Raw genomic sequence first — 14,426 nt, 5'->3', positions numbered from 1 at the left:
GCCTCATGTTATGAAGTTTTCGTCAGTCACATGTCCAATGTCCTTGACCTCATTTTCATGGTTCAGTGACCACTTGAAAAAAAAGTTCAGATTTTTTGTAATGTTGAATTCTCTCTTATTATAAGTAATAGGATAACTATATTTGATATATGTGCGTACCTTGCAAGGTCCTCATGTCTGTCAGACAGTTTTCACCTGACCTCGACCTCATTTCATGGATCAGTGAACAAGGTTAAGTTTTGGTGGTCAAGTCCATATCTCAGATACTATAAGCAATAGGGTTAGTATATTCGGTGTATGGAAGGACTGTAAGGTGTACATGTCCAACTGGCAGGTGTCATCTGACCTTGACCTCATTTTCATGGTTCAGTGGTTATAGTTAAATTTTTGTGTTTTGGTCTGTTTTTTTTTTCATACTATATGCAATAGGTCTACTATATTTGTTGTATGGAATGATTGTAAGGTGTACATGTCTAGCGGGCAAATGTCATGTGACCTTGACCTCATTTTCATGGTTCAGTGGTTATAGTTAAATTTTTGTGTTTTGGTCTGTTTTTTTTCATACTATATGCAATAGGTCTACTATATTTGTTGTATGGAATGATTGTAAGGTGTACATGTCTAGTGGGCAGATGTCATGTGACCTTGACCTCATTTTCATGGTTCAGTGGTCAAAGTAAAGTTTTTTGAGTTTTGGTCTTTTTATCTGATACTATATGCCATAGGTCAACTATATTTGGTGTATGGAAATATTTTATGATCTTTATGTCAGTAGCGCAGGTTTCTTTTGACCATGACCTCATTTTCACGGTTCATTGCACAGTGTTAAGTTTTTGTGTTTTGGTCTATTTTTCTTAAACTATAAGTAATAGGTCAACTATATATGTTGTATAGAAGCATTGTTCGTTGTACATGTCTGCCTGGCATGGTTCATCTGACCTTGACCTCATTTTCAAGGTTCATTGGTCTTTGTTTAGTTATCTTGGTTAATGTTAAGTTTATGAGACAGTTGTAATAAAGCTTTATACTTGAGACTATCAACATAATATCAATGATTAGTATAGAAGGCGAGACATTTCAGCGTGTGCACTCTTGTATATATAAAGTTTGCTTCAACGTTTTATAGAGAGAATAAGCCAAAAACTACAATGTACACATGATGCTTCCTTCTATATTTAGCAACAGTGGCCAAGCTTGTTGGTGCATCAAATTCCTGTGTATAGTTTTAAAGAAGATACTATTAGGCACATTCAGGTAGCGTTTATTAATATTTTGCCAAGTAGTTTGAGAGAATATTTGTTTTGGGATACGATTGCTGCTGTCTAGCAATCTGTAGACTTGGCTAGTCTGAGTGACACCTTCCCAGGCTCTCTCGTCATCCGTTTTGTGCTTTATATTAAGGTACCACTCAGATTTTTTAAAATTATCCTGTTTAAAAAAGTAAAACAAACAAACAGATTGAATTCAAACAACTTTCCGTTAATTTTCTTCTCATTGATATATCCTATGTTTTATTTGCGTTTATTTAACAATACGTATGGTCCGTATGCATGGGACCTGTTGCAAGGCCAGATCTCTGATCCTATGATCAAATATACCTTCATTTCCCCGAACGGCCTCTATTGTATGACATACCTTCATCCCGAACGGCCTCTATTGTAGAACCTACCTTCACCCCGAACGGCCTCTATTATAGGGCCTACCTTCACCCCGAACGGCCTCTATTATAGGGCCTACCTTCACCCCGAACGGCCTCTATTATAGGGCCTACCTTCACCCCGAACGGCCTCTATTGTATGACATACCTTCATCCCGAACGGCCTCTATTGTAGGACCTACCTTCATCCCGAACGGCCTCTATTATAGGGTCTACCTTCACCCCGAACGGCCTCTATTGTATGACATACCTTCATCCCGAACGGCCTCTATTGTAGGACCTACCTTCATCCCGAACGGCCTCTATTGTAGGACCTACCTTCATCCCGAACGGCCTCTAATATAGGGCCTACCTTCACCCCGAACGGCCTCTATTGTATGACATACCTTCATCCCGAACGGCCTCTATTGTAGGACCTACCTTCATCCCGAACGGCCTCTATTGTAGGACCTACCTTCACCCCGAACGGCCTCTATTGTATGACATACCTTCATCCCGAACGGCCTCTATTGTAGGACCTACCTTCATCCCGAACGGCCTCTATTATAGGGCCTACCTTCACCCCGAACGGCCTCTATTGTATGACATACCTTCATCCCGAACGGCCTCTATTGTAGGACCTACCTTCATCCCGAACGGCCTCTATTGTAGGACCTACCTTCATCCCGAACGGCCTCTATTATAGGGCCTACCTTCACCCCGAACGGCCTCTATTGTATGACATACCTTCATCCCGAACGGCCTCTATTATAGGGCCTACCTTCACCCCGAACGGCCTCTATTGTATGACATACCTTCACCCCGAACGGCCTCTATTGTAGGACCTACCTTCACCCCGAACGGCCTCTATTGTATGACATACCTTCATCCCGAACGGCCTCTATTGTAGGACCTACCTTCACCCCGAACGGCCTCTATTATAGGGCATACCGATTGATGTATTTGCCACTGGACGTTAAACAATAATCAATTAATAAACAATACGCAACAAGGTAGTAAAAGAACATATATTTAGGGTTTCAAGTATATTTTAACATCGCGAACTTTAAAAAAAAACGTGTATTGTGTAACCCTTTAAAAAAAAAAACGTGTATTGTGTAACCCTTGAAAAAAAAAACGTGTATTGTGTAACCCTTTAAAAAAAAAAAACGTGTATTGTGTAACCCTTGAAAAAAAAAACGTGTATTGTGTAACCCTTTAAAAAAAAAAACGTGTATTGTGTAACCCTTGAGGATTTTTTGGGGAGTTAAATTGAGGCTAAAGAAAGAATGTATCTCCTTAATATATTTTGCGATTGAACATTGGTAAATTATTACTGCCTTAATTTTCTTTGCACGCTTCTTGTAATAAAAAGAAGCTCAATATATATTTTCATTAAACTGTTTATATAGATAGAAGAGGACATGGTATGGGTCGTTTTGTGTAACACTTGGGGATTTTTTGGGATAAATTGAGGCCAAATAAAGAACAGCTGGATCTTTTTTATGCTTGTAAGTACAGATATAAGAAGATGTAGTGCGAGTGCCAATGAGAAAACTCTCCAGCCAAGTCACAATATTTTTGACACTGAGTATGTGCGGTTGATAACATTCATAAGTAATATTTTTGAAATAATTGGGTTTAAATTTGCAAGTCTGAATGAAGCCAATGTAGAGCAAAAATTAAGACACAATACAAAAGAGGGACGAAAGATACAAGAGGGACAGTCAAACTCATGAAAAGAAGAAGTGTTATGATTGCCAATGAGAAAACTCTCCACAAGGGACCAAATGACACAGACGTTAACAGCTATAGTTCACATTACGGCCTTCAGAAATGAGCAAAGCTCATAACGCATATCACGCTTTAAAAGGCTCCGAAATGACAAATGTAAAACAATTCAAACGAGAAAAATAACGGCCTTATTTATGTACAAAAAAATAACGAAAAACAAATATGTAACACATCGACAAACGACAACCACTGAATTACAGGCTCCTGACTTGGGACAGGCACATACATACAGAATGTTGCGGGATATAAAATGTTATCGATACCCCCTTAACCTGGTACAATGGTGTAACAGTACAACAGTACCCTCCCCTACCATGTGAGAGTGGTGTAACAGTACAACAGAACCCTTACCTACCATGTGAGAGTGGTTTAACAGTACAACAGAACCCTCCCCTACTCTGTGCCAGTGGTGTAACAGTACAACAGAACCCTCCCCTACCCTGTGCCAGTGGTGTAACAGTACAACAGAACACTCCCCTACCCTGTGGCAGTGGTGTAACAGTACAAAAGAACCCTTACCTACCATGTGAGAGTATGTAACAGTACAACAGAACCCTCCCCTACCCTGTGCCAGTGGTGTAACAGTACAACAGAACACTCCCCTACCCTGTGAGAGTGTTGTAACAGTAAAACAGAACACTCCCCTACCCTGTGAGAGTGGTGTAACAGTACAACAGAAGAACGAATTTAAATCCGTTTCGATGTCAGATTAAGACCAAACGTTGACTGTCCTATATGAGGTTTTTGATAACAATGTTGATTTTAAGAGGATAATTAAATATTGACCGTTTAGTGACAAGACGTGTCCGATAACTAGTTCAGCTCTGCTAATGTTATTTTTAATGCGCCATTTATCATGTACTGTATTACGTTTTATCATTAGGCGTTTTATAAAAAATTACTGTAGCGGCACAAGTATTAAACAATTATTCTAAATGATGAGGATGTTCTTATCTCAGGCATAAAACCCTAGCCGTATAAGGCACAACTGTTTAGAACTGTTGGTCCTCAATGCTCTTCAACTTTGTACTTGTTTTGGCTTTCGAACTTTTCATCTGAGCATCACTGGTTAGTCTTTTGTAGACAAAACGCGCGTCTGACGTATTAAATTTTAAACCTGGTACCCTTTATTAGCAATTATTCGTGTGTTTCTCTGTCCTACATGTTCTCCCATTTATTTGTATTGTAGTCCTGTCATGTTATGTTGTTATTTTAATGTTATATTTAACATTGCCATAAAAGCAGGATGTTTGGCATGCCACAAAACCAGGTTCAACCCATTTTTTTCTTAAAATGTCCTGTACCAAAAGTCAGGAAAATGACCATTGTTATATCATAGTTCGTTTCTGTGTGTGTTACATTTTAATGTTGTGTTTCTGTTGTGTCGTAGTTCTTCTCTCATATTTGATGTGTTTCACTCAGTTTTAGTTTATAACTGGGATTTGTTTTTTTCAATCGATACATGAATTTCGAACAGCGGTATACTACTGTTGCCTTTATTTACGACGCTAGATTAAAACTGACGAGGAAAGGTAACACCCAGCCACCGAAAAGTTCGCTTTTTAAGAGCCTATGTGGCAGAGTGGTCTAGCGCGCCGGGCACAGTGCAGGCGATTTTGTGCCACGATATCTCAGTAGCATGTGTTAGAATCTCGGCGATGGAAGAACAAACAAATTGCGAAAGCAGATTTACAGATCTAACATTGTTGGGCTGATGTTTAGAAGAATTATATATATATACACATGGAAAAAAGTATTGCAGCACCTACTTGAAAAATCAGCCTCTTATTTTGGATTGACTATGATAAAATATTTGTAAAATTATATTGAAACATAGTTTATGATAACATTGGCATTTAATCGAACCAAAAATGTGTAAAAAAAAATATTTATCTAACCACAATTTTAATAACAAAATGAGGTGTTTTTTGTACAAAAAAAATGCATTTTACAATTTTTACTGTAGTCGAATTTTACAATGTCAGACATTTCAAAATTAATCTTAAGATGATTGTTCATGGTTGATCGTTATACGCCAAAGAATCAGAACTTTCTGCGCAGCCTCCATTCAAACGGACAACCGCCTCTGAACGTCTTCTGATTCCTGCATAAATCAACTAATTTGTTGCTAAGGTTGCAGCAACCATTTTTGATGAAAGGCATTGTTTATTTTATGACGTGTTTGAACTGAAGTGTCCTTTCGCGCACCTTACGCCACATAGTGTCCCATATATGCTCGATATGGTTCAAATACGGGCTACGATCGGGCCAAGGAAGATGAATCGAATTCAATTGGAACAATGGATCTTCCTCCACGATGCTAATTTCCAACTTTGACGAGCTCTGCACTACATTGGATACGGACAACTGTGTGTCTGTTCGTAAACAAAGGTCCCCAAAATGGTCTTATCGCACAATAACCAGTAGCGATGAGTCGATCTCGAACAGTTCTTGTTAAAAGGCTACCGTTTGCCCACCACTCTCTTTTTAGGATTGTATTGTATGCAATGGGTTTCCTTCTGACAAACTTTCATTATGCTTTATTTTTTCCCTAGCAGATGGTATAGGGGGTCTTCTTGACCTTGGAAGGTCTTTAACATCGTTCATTGCCTGATTTTTATTCTCAAAACGACTTATAGTGGAATGGTGATGACCAACAATACGTGCGGTTGTCACAGCGACATTCCTGCTTCTCTCATGCTGATAATCTGCCATATTGCTGCAGTTTAGAGTTGTGGAGGACCAATTACAAGGTGTCAATCACATAACTTTATAAACTTGGTTATTGAAAGTGTTGAAAACAATGAGGATAAAAACATCTGTTTTGCTGTTTACGGGTACAGTAGCTGCATGTGCAGATAAGAATTTATCGAGTCGATATTTGTTGATTAAACTCAGGTGATATTTAAATAATGTTTAACTAGTTCTATTTTAACAAATTATATCACAAAAAAATAAAGAGGTTTTTTTTTAATTTCAATTTCAATTTGGTGTTGCCATTCTTTTTTCCATGCATGTGTATATATATACATTGAGTACTGAAAAACTTTAAAAGAATACTTAATGAAATGTCAACGACGACATTGATATGTTTTGGTTTTACAACTTTGAAAAGGTCGAATATGAGACATAACACTAATGTTTGTTATTTCGATGCATACATACATGTGTTATGTTTACTGTTATGTGATTTCGTACAGACGTCATTTAATAGTTGTTTTTCTTAAAAGTGCGAATACCTCTCTGTACACGGTGTACTTAATTATCTCAGTGCCGCATTTCATCACAGCTGGTAGCGTCAACCATAATTCATCATTTCATAAAAATGTAATTAAATAGTACAGTTCCATTAAATTCTGGTACTATTGAAACTAAAGCAGCATAAATACATTTTAAGTGTATAATAATCAAATTCATGAGTCTTAAAATAACTGACGATGCCAAAGCAATAAACCTAATCAAACGACACACACCAGTATACAAAAAACAAACCGGAAAAACAAAAGAAAGACCAACATGAACCAAAAAAAAAAAAGACCACAGGGGGGATGTCATATTCTCCAGGAAGGTTAGCACATAAATGTTTCACATGTAGCACCCTTCGTGTTGCTCGTGTGAATAAATCCGGTGGTCATGACTGTGTCTAATTCGGTAGGTAACATTCGAGGAAAAGAGGACGGGATAGATCTAGATATCGATACATGGAATTCAATAATAGGCAAGTGTTTAATATTTCCGTGCCAACTCTTGACCAGTTTAAACTGTTTGTAGTGGAGGAACATGAAGAGACATCCATACAGTTATCGTGAATATAAAAGAAAACAAATTGACGGTATCATTTTTGTAACAATAGTGATATTTTTACAATAACAATATCAACTAAATAGTGATTTTACCATAGGAAATCACCGACAATTGTTGTCAAGTTTTGAAATGTCATCTATATAACATTCACATAGTCGTAACTAAATTACGGTTTTTCTCCATGTTTTAGTCTCTGGTTAATTTCTTCTACAACTTCCGGTAAATCTACAATGCTGTCAATCACATAATGCGCACCAGACTTTCGTAGTATCTCGCGAGACTTCTGAATTTTTCTTAATTCATCCTCCGGTGTCATTTTATCGGCATCTTCTAAACTATTAATATCCATATAGTTACTATATTTAGCAACACCAACACCCCAACACCCAGCCTCAAGGGCTTCCCCAACTCCAGAAACTGTATCGTCAACTTTTACAACCGACTGGATCGTACTCACGTCAAGTAAATCCATATTTTTATAGACCATGTGAGGCTTAGGACGTGCCCCGTTAATGACGTCATCTCCAGAGACCGATGCATCTGGCACATATCCTTGTTTTTTGGCATCCTCCAACAAGACTTCAACCATGGAGCTTAGGAAACCAGTAGTGTGTCCAATTTTAACTTTGAAATTGTCCCTCAATTGTTTCACTGCAGTTGTGGTACCTGGAAGTAGGTCTGTATACGTACGGAGACATGCTAATTGCATTGGCACAAAATCTTCAAACATTTTATCTACATCGTTTTGTGTCGGTTCCTGTCCTTTTATTTCTTTCCAGCGTTTTCGAATGTCTGGCATTTCCGTCAAAGCCTTGATGTGTAGATCCTTTCTAAGTCCCATTGGTTCACGAGCCTCCAACATTGAGATAGGTACGCCATGTTTCTTAAAAACATCAACAAAAACAACAGCTGGAGCCAGGACATATTTGTCAGCCGTAGTACCGCTCCAATCCAAAATCACAGCCTTTACTGGGCCAATGTACTGGCGCGCATATCGAAATGAAGCAGCCATCTTGAACTCTACAAAGTATGAACTGTATGTATAATGTATTATGTTATCGTAGTATAGCGATAATTTGTTTATCATGTCATTGTCCTTGAAGTTTGAGGTTAATTTTAGACGATAACATTTGTCTATTAGTTTGACATCAATGTTGAAAATTGGTCAAGTATTAGTACTCAAAAGTACATATATGACGTAAAAATGACATATTTAGTTCAAAATGACCAGTGATATCATAATCTTATTTGTTTCAGATACACGAAGATATGTAGAGGACGACTATTTGATATATACATTGGGGAAAAAGGGGGATAGGGAATGCTTAAGGATTTTATAGAGGACTGCGCTTAAACAATAAGCTAGACTCGCAAAAACAAAATGCCCCGGTCTACCCATTAAACTAATGATCGACATATGTTGTATTGATTATAGGATGTTAAATAGACCTATCATATATTGTTGTCTTCCTTCGCCTAATAAACGCCGTGCTTTAAAAGCCTTCCGACGGCATTATAAAAACAAAAAGGTATTTGATAGTAGATGCAGAGATAAAAGAAACACTTAGACCTAAACTAGTCTATGTTTAAAATGATAATGGATTAAGGCATTAAAGTACCATTCCTGTTGATCGGCGTCATGACCCTAATACATTGGTTACGTCACTCAAAGATATACTTATATGTCAAGGCTATCAACAGTACAAACCGCATGGAGAGCGGGGGGTCATGGGTTCTATCCTCGACCGATTCAAATCGAGCACTTTAAGATTAATATTTGCTGATGCTTTAAATTGCTAAGCATGGGACGGTTAGGAGTACAACAACAGTCTGCAGCTTGGAGTCGATCAGAATAATGTGTCCGGGTAAGATATCACATTGTCCTCCCACATGCAGACTGTTACCTTGTTTAACAATCAGACAATGAGATTCGGTCTAGAACAAAGCAGGGTTTGTATCTATTTCATATCAACTTGTTCTTAAAATTGAGAATGAAAATGGGGAATATGTCAAAGAGACAACAATCCGACCATAGAACAAACAACAATAGAAGGTCACCAATACGTCTTCAATGCAGCGAGAAATTCCCGCAACCGGAATCTTGCATGTTGAATATGACACTGGATGTCAACCATTTTACATTTAGTAACAGTACATTATATGCAAAGCTTAGCTTAACGTGGGTCTCATTTGAAGATGAACAACAAGATTGATAACGGGCTAAATAAAAGTGCGAAAGCTATACTGTGGATTCATTATTATTCATTGGATACCAATTTTCGTGGATTTAGTGTGTACAGGTGAACCACGAAATTAAATGTTTAACGAATGACAAATTTTCTATTGTTTTTATGCAGACTTGGGCAAAACCACGAAATTAAATATCCACGAGCATGCAAGTTTTTCCTAATACACGAAAATTTGTACCAACAAAAATAAATGAATCCACAGTTTTTAAAGTCAGACATGTGTATAACATACTTGCATAGACAAAACAAGCTCAACTGAGCTTTTGATCCAATATTAACAGCCATATTTAATTGGTGTTAGCCTAACGTACAGTGACAAATATTTCATGCATGTTCAGGCCAATAGACTGTCATAGGTTAATTAGTTGATAAGATATCTTTAAAATTAAAAAAAGAAGAGTTTATAAGCAACCTTATGAAATATGAAAGATAGGTTATTTAATTTATAAATTAGACATATAATTTAATTAATAAAGCATTCGATCAATTTTTTTCTATAAGATATGAAATTTAGTTTATAAACTAAGATATCTTTTCTACTTTATTATCTTAAACATGAAAGAAATCAATCTAATTAAAGAGCATATATAGTATAACATAATCATAGATCAATATCTTAATTATGAAAATTGCTTGTCACAGAAGTAACACTGATTAGATATACTTAGACCATGGAAGTATTATATTATACTTCCATGCTTAGACTAAATAACATATGATTTATACTGTATGATAATAGCATTAAATGAACTTAAATTCCATATTTTTCGAATTGGTACTTAGCGGGCTGATGTGAAAAGTTTATCACATGCTTCGATTGTTATATCACATGCCTTTCCGTAACGTTATCGCATGGCATTCCGGTGATACTCGGCTAATTCCGTATAATACACCTCAATGCTTCGTTTTCAATGAAAAACATTACAAAGTAGTGTACAAAACAATTATTTGGATACTGGAAAGTATATTGTGTAAAAAAATTAAAAACAAACAAAAAACAAACAAACAAACAAACAAACAAACACACAAAGTATTAAATAAATGCATTTTTAAAACTTTCAAACAAATATTTAGAAAGTTACTTTAAAAAAAAATGATTTTCCAAACAGTGTTTATTATGTATACTTTTGTCGATTCGTCCATACTAAATATTTTTCTTCTCTGTTGAGTCATATGATAGAAATATTTCATCGAATGTACTAACTTTGGGGTCCGACGTCCGTGAACTTTTCACTCTTTGAACTTCTATTTGGGAACCACGTAAAAGGATCAATATATGAATCTTTTATTTTTCTCCACTGTTGAAGCATAATTATGATAAAAAGATCATAACATGTCATTTTTCATATCGTATGTATTATCAGCCCTCGAGCCATGCGGCTCTTGGGCTGATATTTAAGCTAGGGCTGATAATACATGCGATATGAAAAATGACATGTAATAATCTGATATTATTGCACTAGTGCAATAAATCTTCAAAATTCATGACGTCATGAACGATAAAATCTTAGTTTAAACCAATTTTTACTTTAAAATATTATATTGCTATACAATAAAAGGGAAATTGCACGAATATTGGGGAATATTGTCCCTCGTAGAACATATATTGCATTCGCAAGCTCGTGAAATATAAAATTCTACTCGGGACAATATTCCCCAATATTCATGTAATAACCCTATAGTATCATGCAAAATAAGAATCAAGCACTCGGCTACAGAAAAATACTACGCAGGTTGAAAACATAACCTTGATGTGTACAGTAAACACCTAATGAATGCCATTTTTTATAGATCTATAAATTAGACCGTTGGTTTTCTCGTTTGAATGGTTTTACACTGGTATTTTGGGGTGCCTTTTATAGCTTGCTGTTCGGTGTGAGCCAAAAGCTCCATGCAGAAGACAGTACCTTGACCTATAATGGTTTACGTTTATAAATTGTGACTTATAGGTGGAGAGTTGTCTCATTGGCACTCATACTACATCTTCCTATATCCATTTATGGACATGTTATTTCTGAATAATGTGTAAAACACTAACCCTAATATGTTATACTAGTAATATCTTAAGAAAGAGACGATAGATATCAAAGAGACATTCAATAAGACAAAACTTACCAGACAAGAGAGCAAGTTTCCTGATTGTTTTGTTCATAAGAATTCATAAGAACATAAAATCAATAAAACACAATGTAACATTGATTCACACATCTACTTATGTATATCTCAGCCTTCAGATTAACCTTTCTGTAAAATGTATTGTTGTATACGTGACGTGTTAATTTATTCAGTTGAGGATGATTTTTAACTAATATAATATTAATCCGGCACTGAAAATATATGCGTATGCAGAATTAAGTCAAATCAGCTTTTTAAGATTGTAGGTTCAAACCTTAATATATATAAGTGTATAATTTAAATTGCAATAAACAAAGGATTTCAACAATAAATATAAAATTTTACGAAAAAATCGTACATAAATCATTTTTATAAACAATTAAAACAAGAGAATTTAGGTGTAAAATAAGAGGCCGAATGAGTTTAAAACTCTAAACGGTATTTAAATTTAAGGATGACATCAGTAACAGACAACTGATAATACTACTGAAAAACTAACCTGCGAAATTTGAGAATTCGCACTGCAGTAGGACCAGGCTCAAGCTAGCAGCCAGCAGTAGGAGCCCTTTTCACAAAGAAATATTTGCCACAGGCTCAGGGTGTATAGTGCTGTATACACAGGCTCAGGGTGTATAGTGCTGTATACAAACTTTGATACAGAATATTAATTCATACTTGATTTGCAACGATTTGAAGCTCAAAATGCAACAAATCTCTGTTAAAATCTTGTCTTTGAAAACAAACAATTTCCTAATATTTGCTACTAATTATAGGGGTGTTTTACCATTTTGACTGGCAATGAAACCCTCGCAAAGTCGAATCCTAATATTTCGTCACACGATGCCGTACCCTTTGTATTAGATACATATAATAATCAAACATATTATACTCTGCTGAATTACATGTTTGTCAATATATATGAAGCCATCTGACCAGAAACATGAGAACTCTCCATCCAGGTCACAATTTGTAAAAGTAATCCTATATTCTAATAAGTCAAAGTACGGTCTGAGCCTTGGCTCACATCAGCAAGCTATTAAGGTGTCACAAATGACTACTGTCAAACCATTCAAACAGGAAAACCAAAGGTCTAAAACACCAACAAACGACAACCACTGAATACCAGGTACTTGACTTAGGACAGGTGCAATCAGATGCAACACCTAGATCTGAGACGCCATAATCATAAAATGGGTATAGCTTACTATGCGGAATGGGCTTTGTTCATTTTGAAGGCCGTACGGTGACCTATAGTTGTTATTTTCTGTGGCATTTGCAATTGGTCTCTTGTAAAGAGTTGTCTCATTGGCAGTCATACCACATCTTCTATTTTAAATTGAGACTGAACTGCATGAAACATTTTTTGAAAATTCTTATCAGGCCAAAAAAAAAGTATGTGTGTTTACTATACCCGTACCTACCCTATCCCCCCTACCTAAAAGTTTTTTTTTACCATTTTTGATAAAGCACTGTTAGAGTCACAATGTTGCTCCCATAGACTCAATGTAAAAAAAAATCCTGGGTTTTTATGCTCATCCTACGATAGTAGAGGGGCATTATGTTTTGTGGTCTGTGCGTCCGTCTGTGCGTCCGTCCGTTCGTTCGTCCGCCTGTCCCGTTTCAGGTAAAAGTTTTTGATCAAGTTAGTTTTTGATGAAGCTGAAGTCCAATCAACCTGAAACTTAGTACACTTGTTGTTTATGATAAGATCTTTCTAATTTTAAAGCCAAATTAGACTTTTGACCCCTGTTTTACGGTCCACTGCACTGAACATAGAAAATGAAAGTATGAGTTTGAGGTTAAAGTTTTTGGTCAAGGTAGTTTTTGATGAAGTTGAAGTCCAATCAACTTGAAACTTAGTAAACATGTTCCTTAGGATATGATCTTTTTAATTTTAATGCCAAATTAGATTTTTTACCCAATTTCATGGTCCATTGAACATGGAAAATTATAGTGCGAGTGAGGCATCCGTGTACTTTGGACACATTCTTGTTTTCAGCATGTGACTGTAAACACACATACTTTTTAGATTGAACTAACAGTTTTGCAATGTCAGAAACAAAACAAAAAACATTGTGTAATTCTAAAACTGTAGTACTTTGAATACTTACTTCTAGCTGAAAATATAATCACTACATGACAAATGCGTGACAAAATGTAATTAGTATAAACTCATTGGCTGATAACTTTGACGGAAGTACATGTGATACATCCTCATTCTTTCAATATCCAAGCTGTGGGAAGGTCGTGCTCCACGTGTTATCGGCAAAGTAACTTAGCCTGGCATCCGGCCCAATCTAGCTGCGCGTCGTATACTGACAAGATTAGCCAGGACCCCAGGCTACAAAGTAACTATAGTCCGTTTGACTTCTATAAATCTTCAAAAAATAATTCTTAAAATTTCATTTTTAAAGATAAATATTTTTTTTCTTCATGTATGTTAATGTATGATATATACGAACTCTGACTATGAATATCATAATTTTAAACCTATAATCAAAAAAGTTACTCATTAGGTCTCTATGTTACTTCAATTTATTTTAATATAAAATACTCAATGGAGTACGTATGAGTAGTGTAACAGCCTTCCATTCAAAACAAAAACATTAGACATGTGCTCTAAACCTGTTTTATTGTACCATGTGACTTTACTCATTTAAATAACTCTGGTCATGTGATTACTGAGCTTTCTGTATTCAATGAGAAATACAAAAGCATGCACACATGACCAGAGTTATTTAAATGAGTAAAGTCACATGGTACAATGAAACAGGTTAAGAGCACATGTCTAATGTTTTTGTTTTGAATGGAAGGCTGTTACACTACTC

General features: G+C 36.0%; 1 protein-coding gene across 2 annotated transcripts; it reads right to left on the bottom strand.

The window, feature by feature from the left end:
* Positions 1-7,256: 7,256 nt before the first annotated feature.
* Positions 7,257-13,804, bottom strand: LOC143059078 (phosphonoacetaldehyde hydrolase-like). Of its 2 annotated transcripts, none has more exons than XM_076232540.1 (2): positions 13,710-13,804; positions 7,257-8,254 (listed from the first exon to the last, which is right to left on the bottom strand). In XM_076232540.1, exon 2 carries the CDS (start codon positions 8,244-8,246, stop codon positions 7,401-7,403), a length of 846 nt encoding a protein of 281 aa, XP_076088655.1. In that variant the 5' UTR covers positions 8,247-8,254; positions 13,710-13,804; the 3' UTR covers positions 7,257-7,400. The 2 variants fall into 2 exon arrangements, with proteins under 2 accessions (XP_076088655.1, XP_076088654.1); XM_076232539.1 differs by lacking the exon at positions 13,710-13,804 and adding an exon at positions 11,599-11,738.
* Between the last annotated feature and the right edge of the window lie 622 nt (positions 13,805-14,426).

This window comes from Mytilus galloprovincialis, chromosome 14 (genome assembly GCF_965363235.1).
Source record: "Mytilus galloprovincialis chromosome 14, xbMytGall1.hap1.1, whole genome shotgun sequence".
Taxonomy (NCBI): Eukaryota; Metazoa; Mollusca; class Bivalvia; order Mytilida; family Mytilidae; genus Mytilus; species Mytilus galloprovincialis.
This window is presented reverse-complemented; position numbering and strand designations above follow the sequence as displayed.

Coding starts and splice junctions, on each gene's coding strand:
- LOC143059078 (XM_076232539.1), bottom strand. CDS start 11,635: ATGAACAAAACAATCAGGAAACTTGCTCTCTTGTCTG. Junction 8,255..11,598: donor GAAACTTGCTCTCTTGTCTG/GTAAGTTTTGTC, acceptor CATACTTTGTAG/AGTTCAAGATGGCTGCTTCA.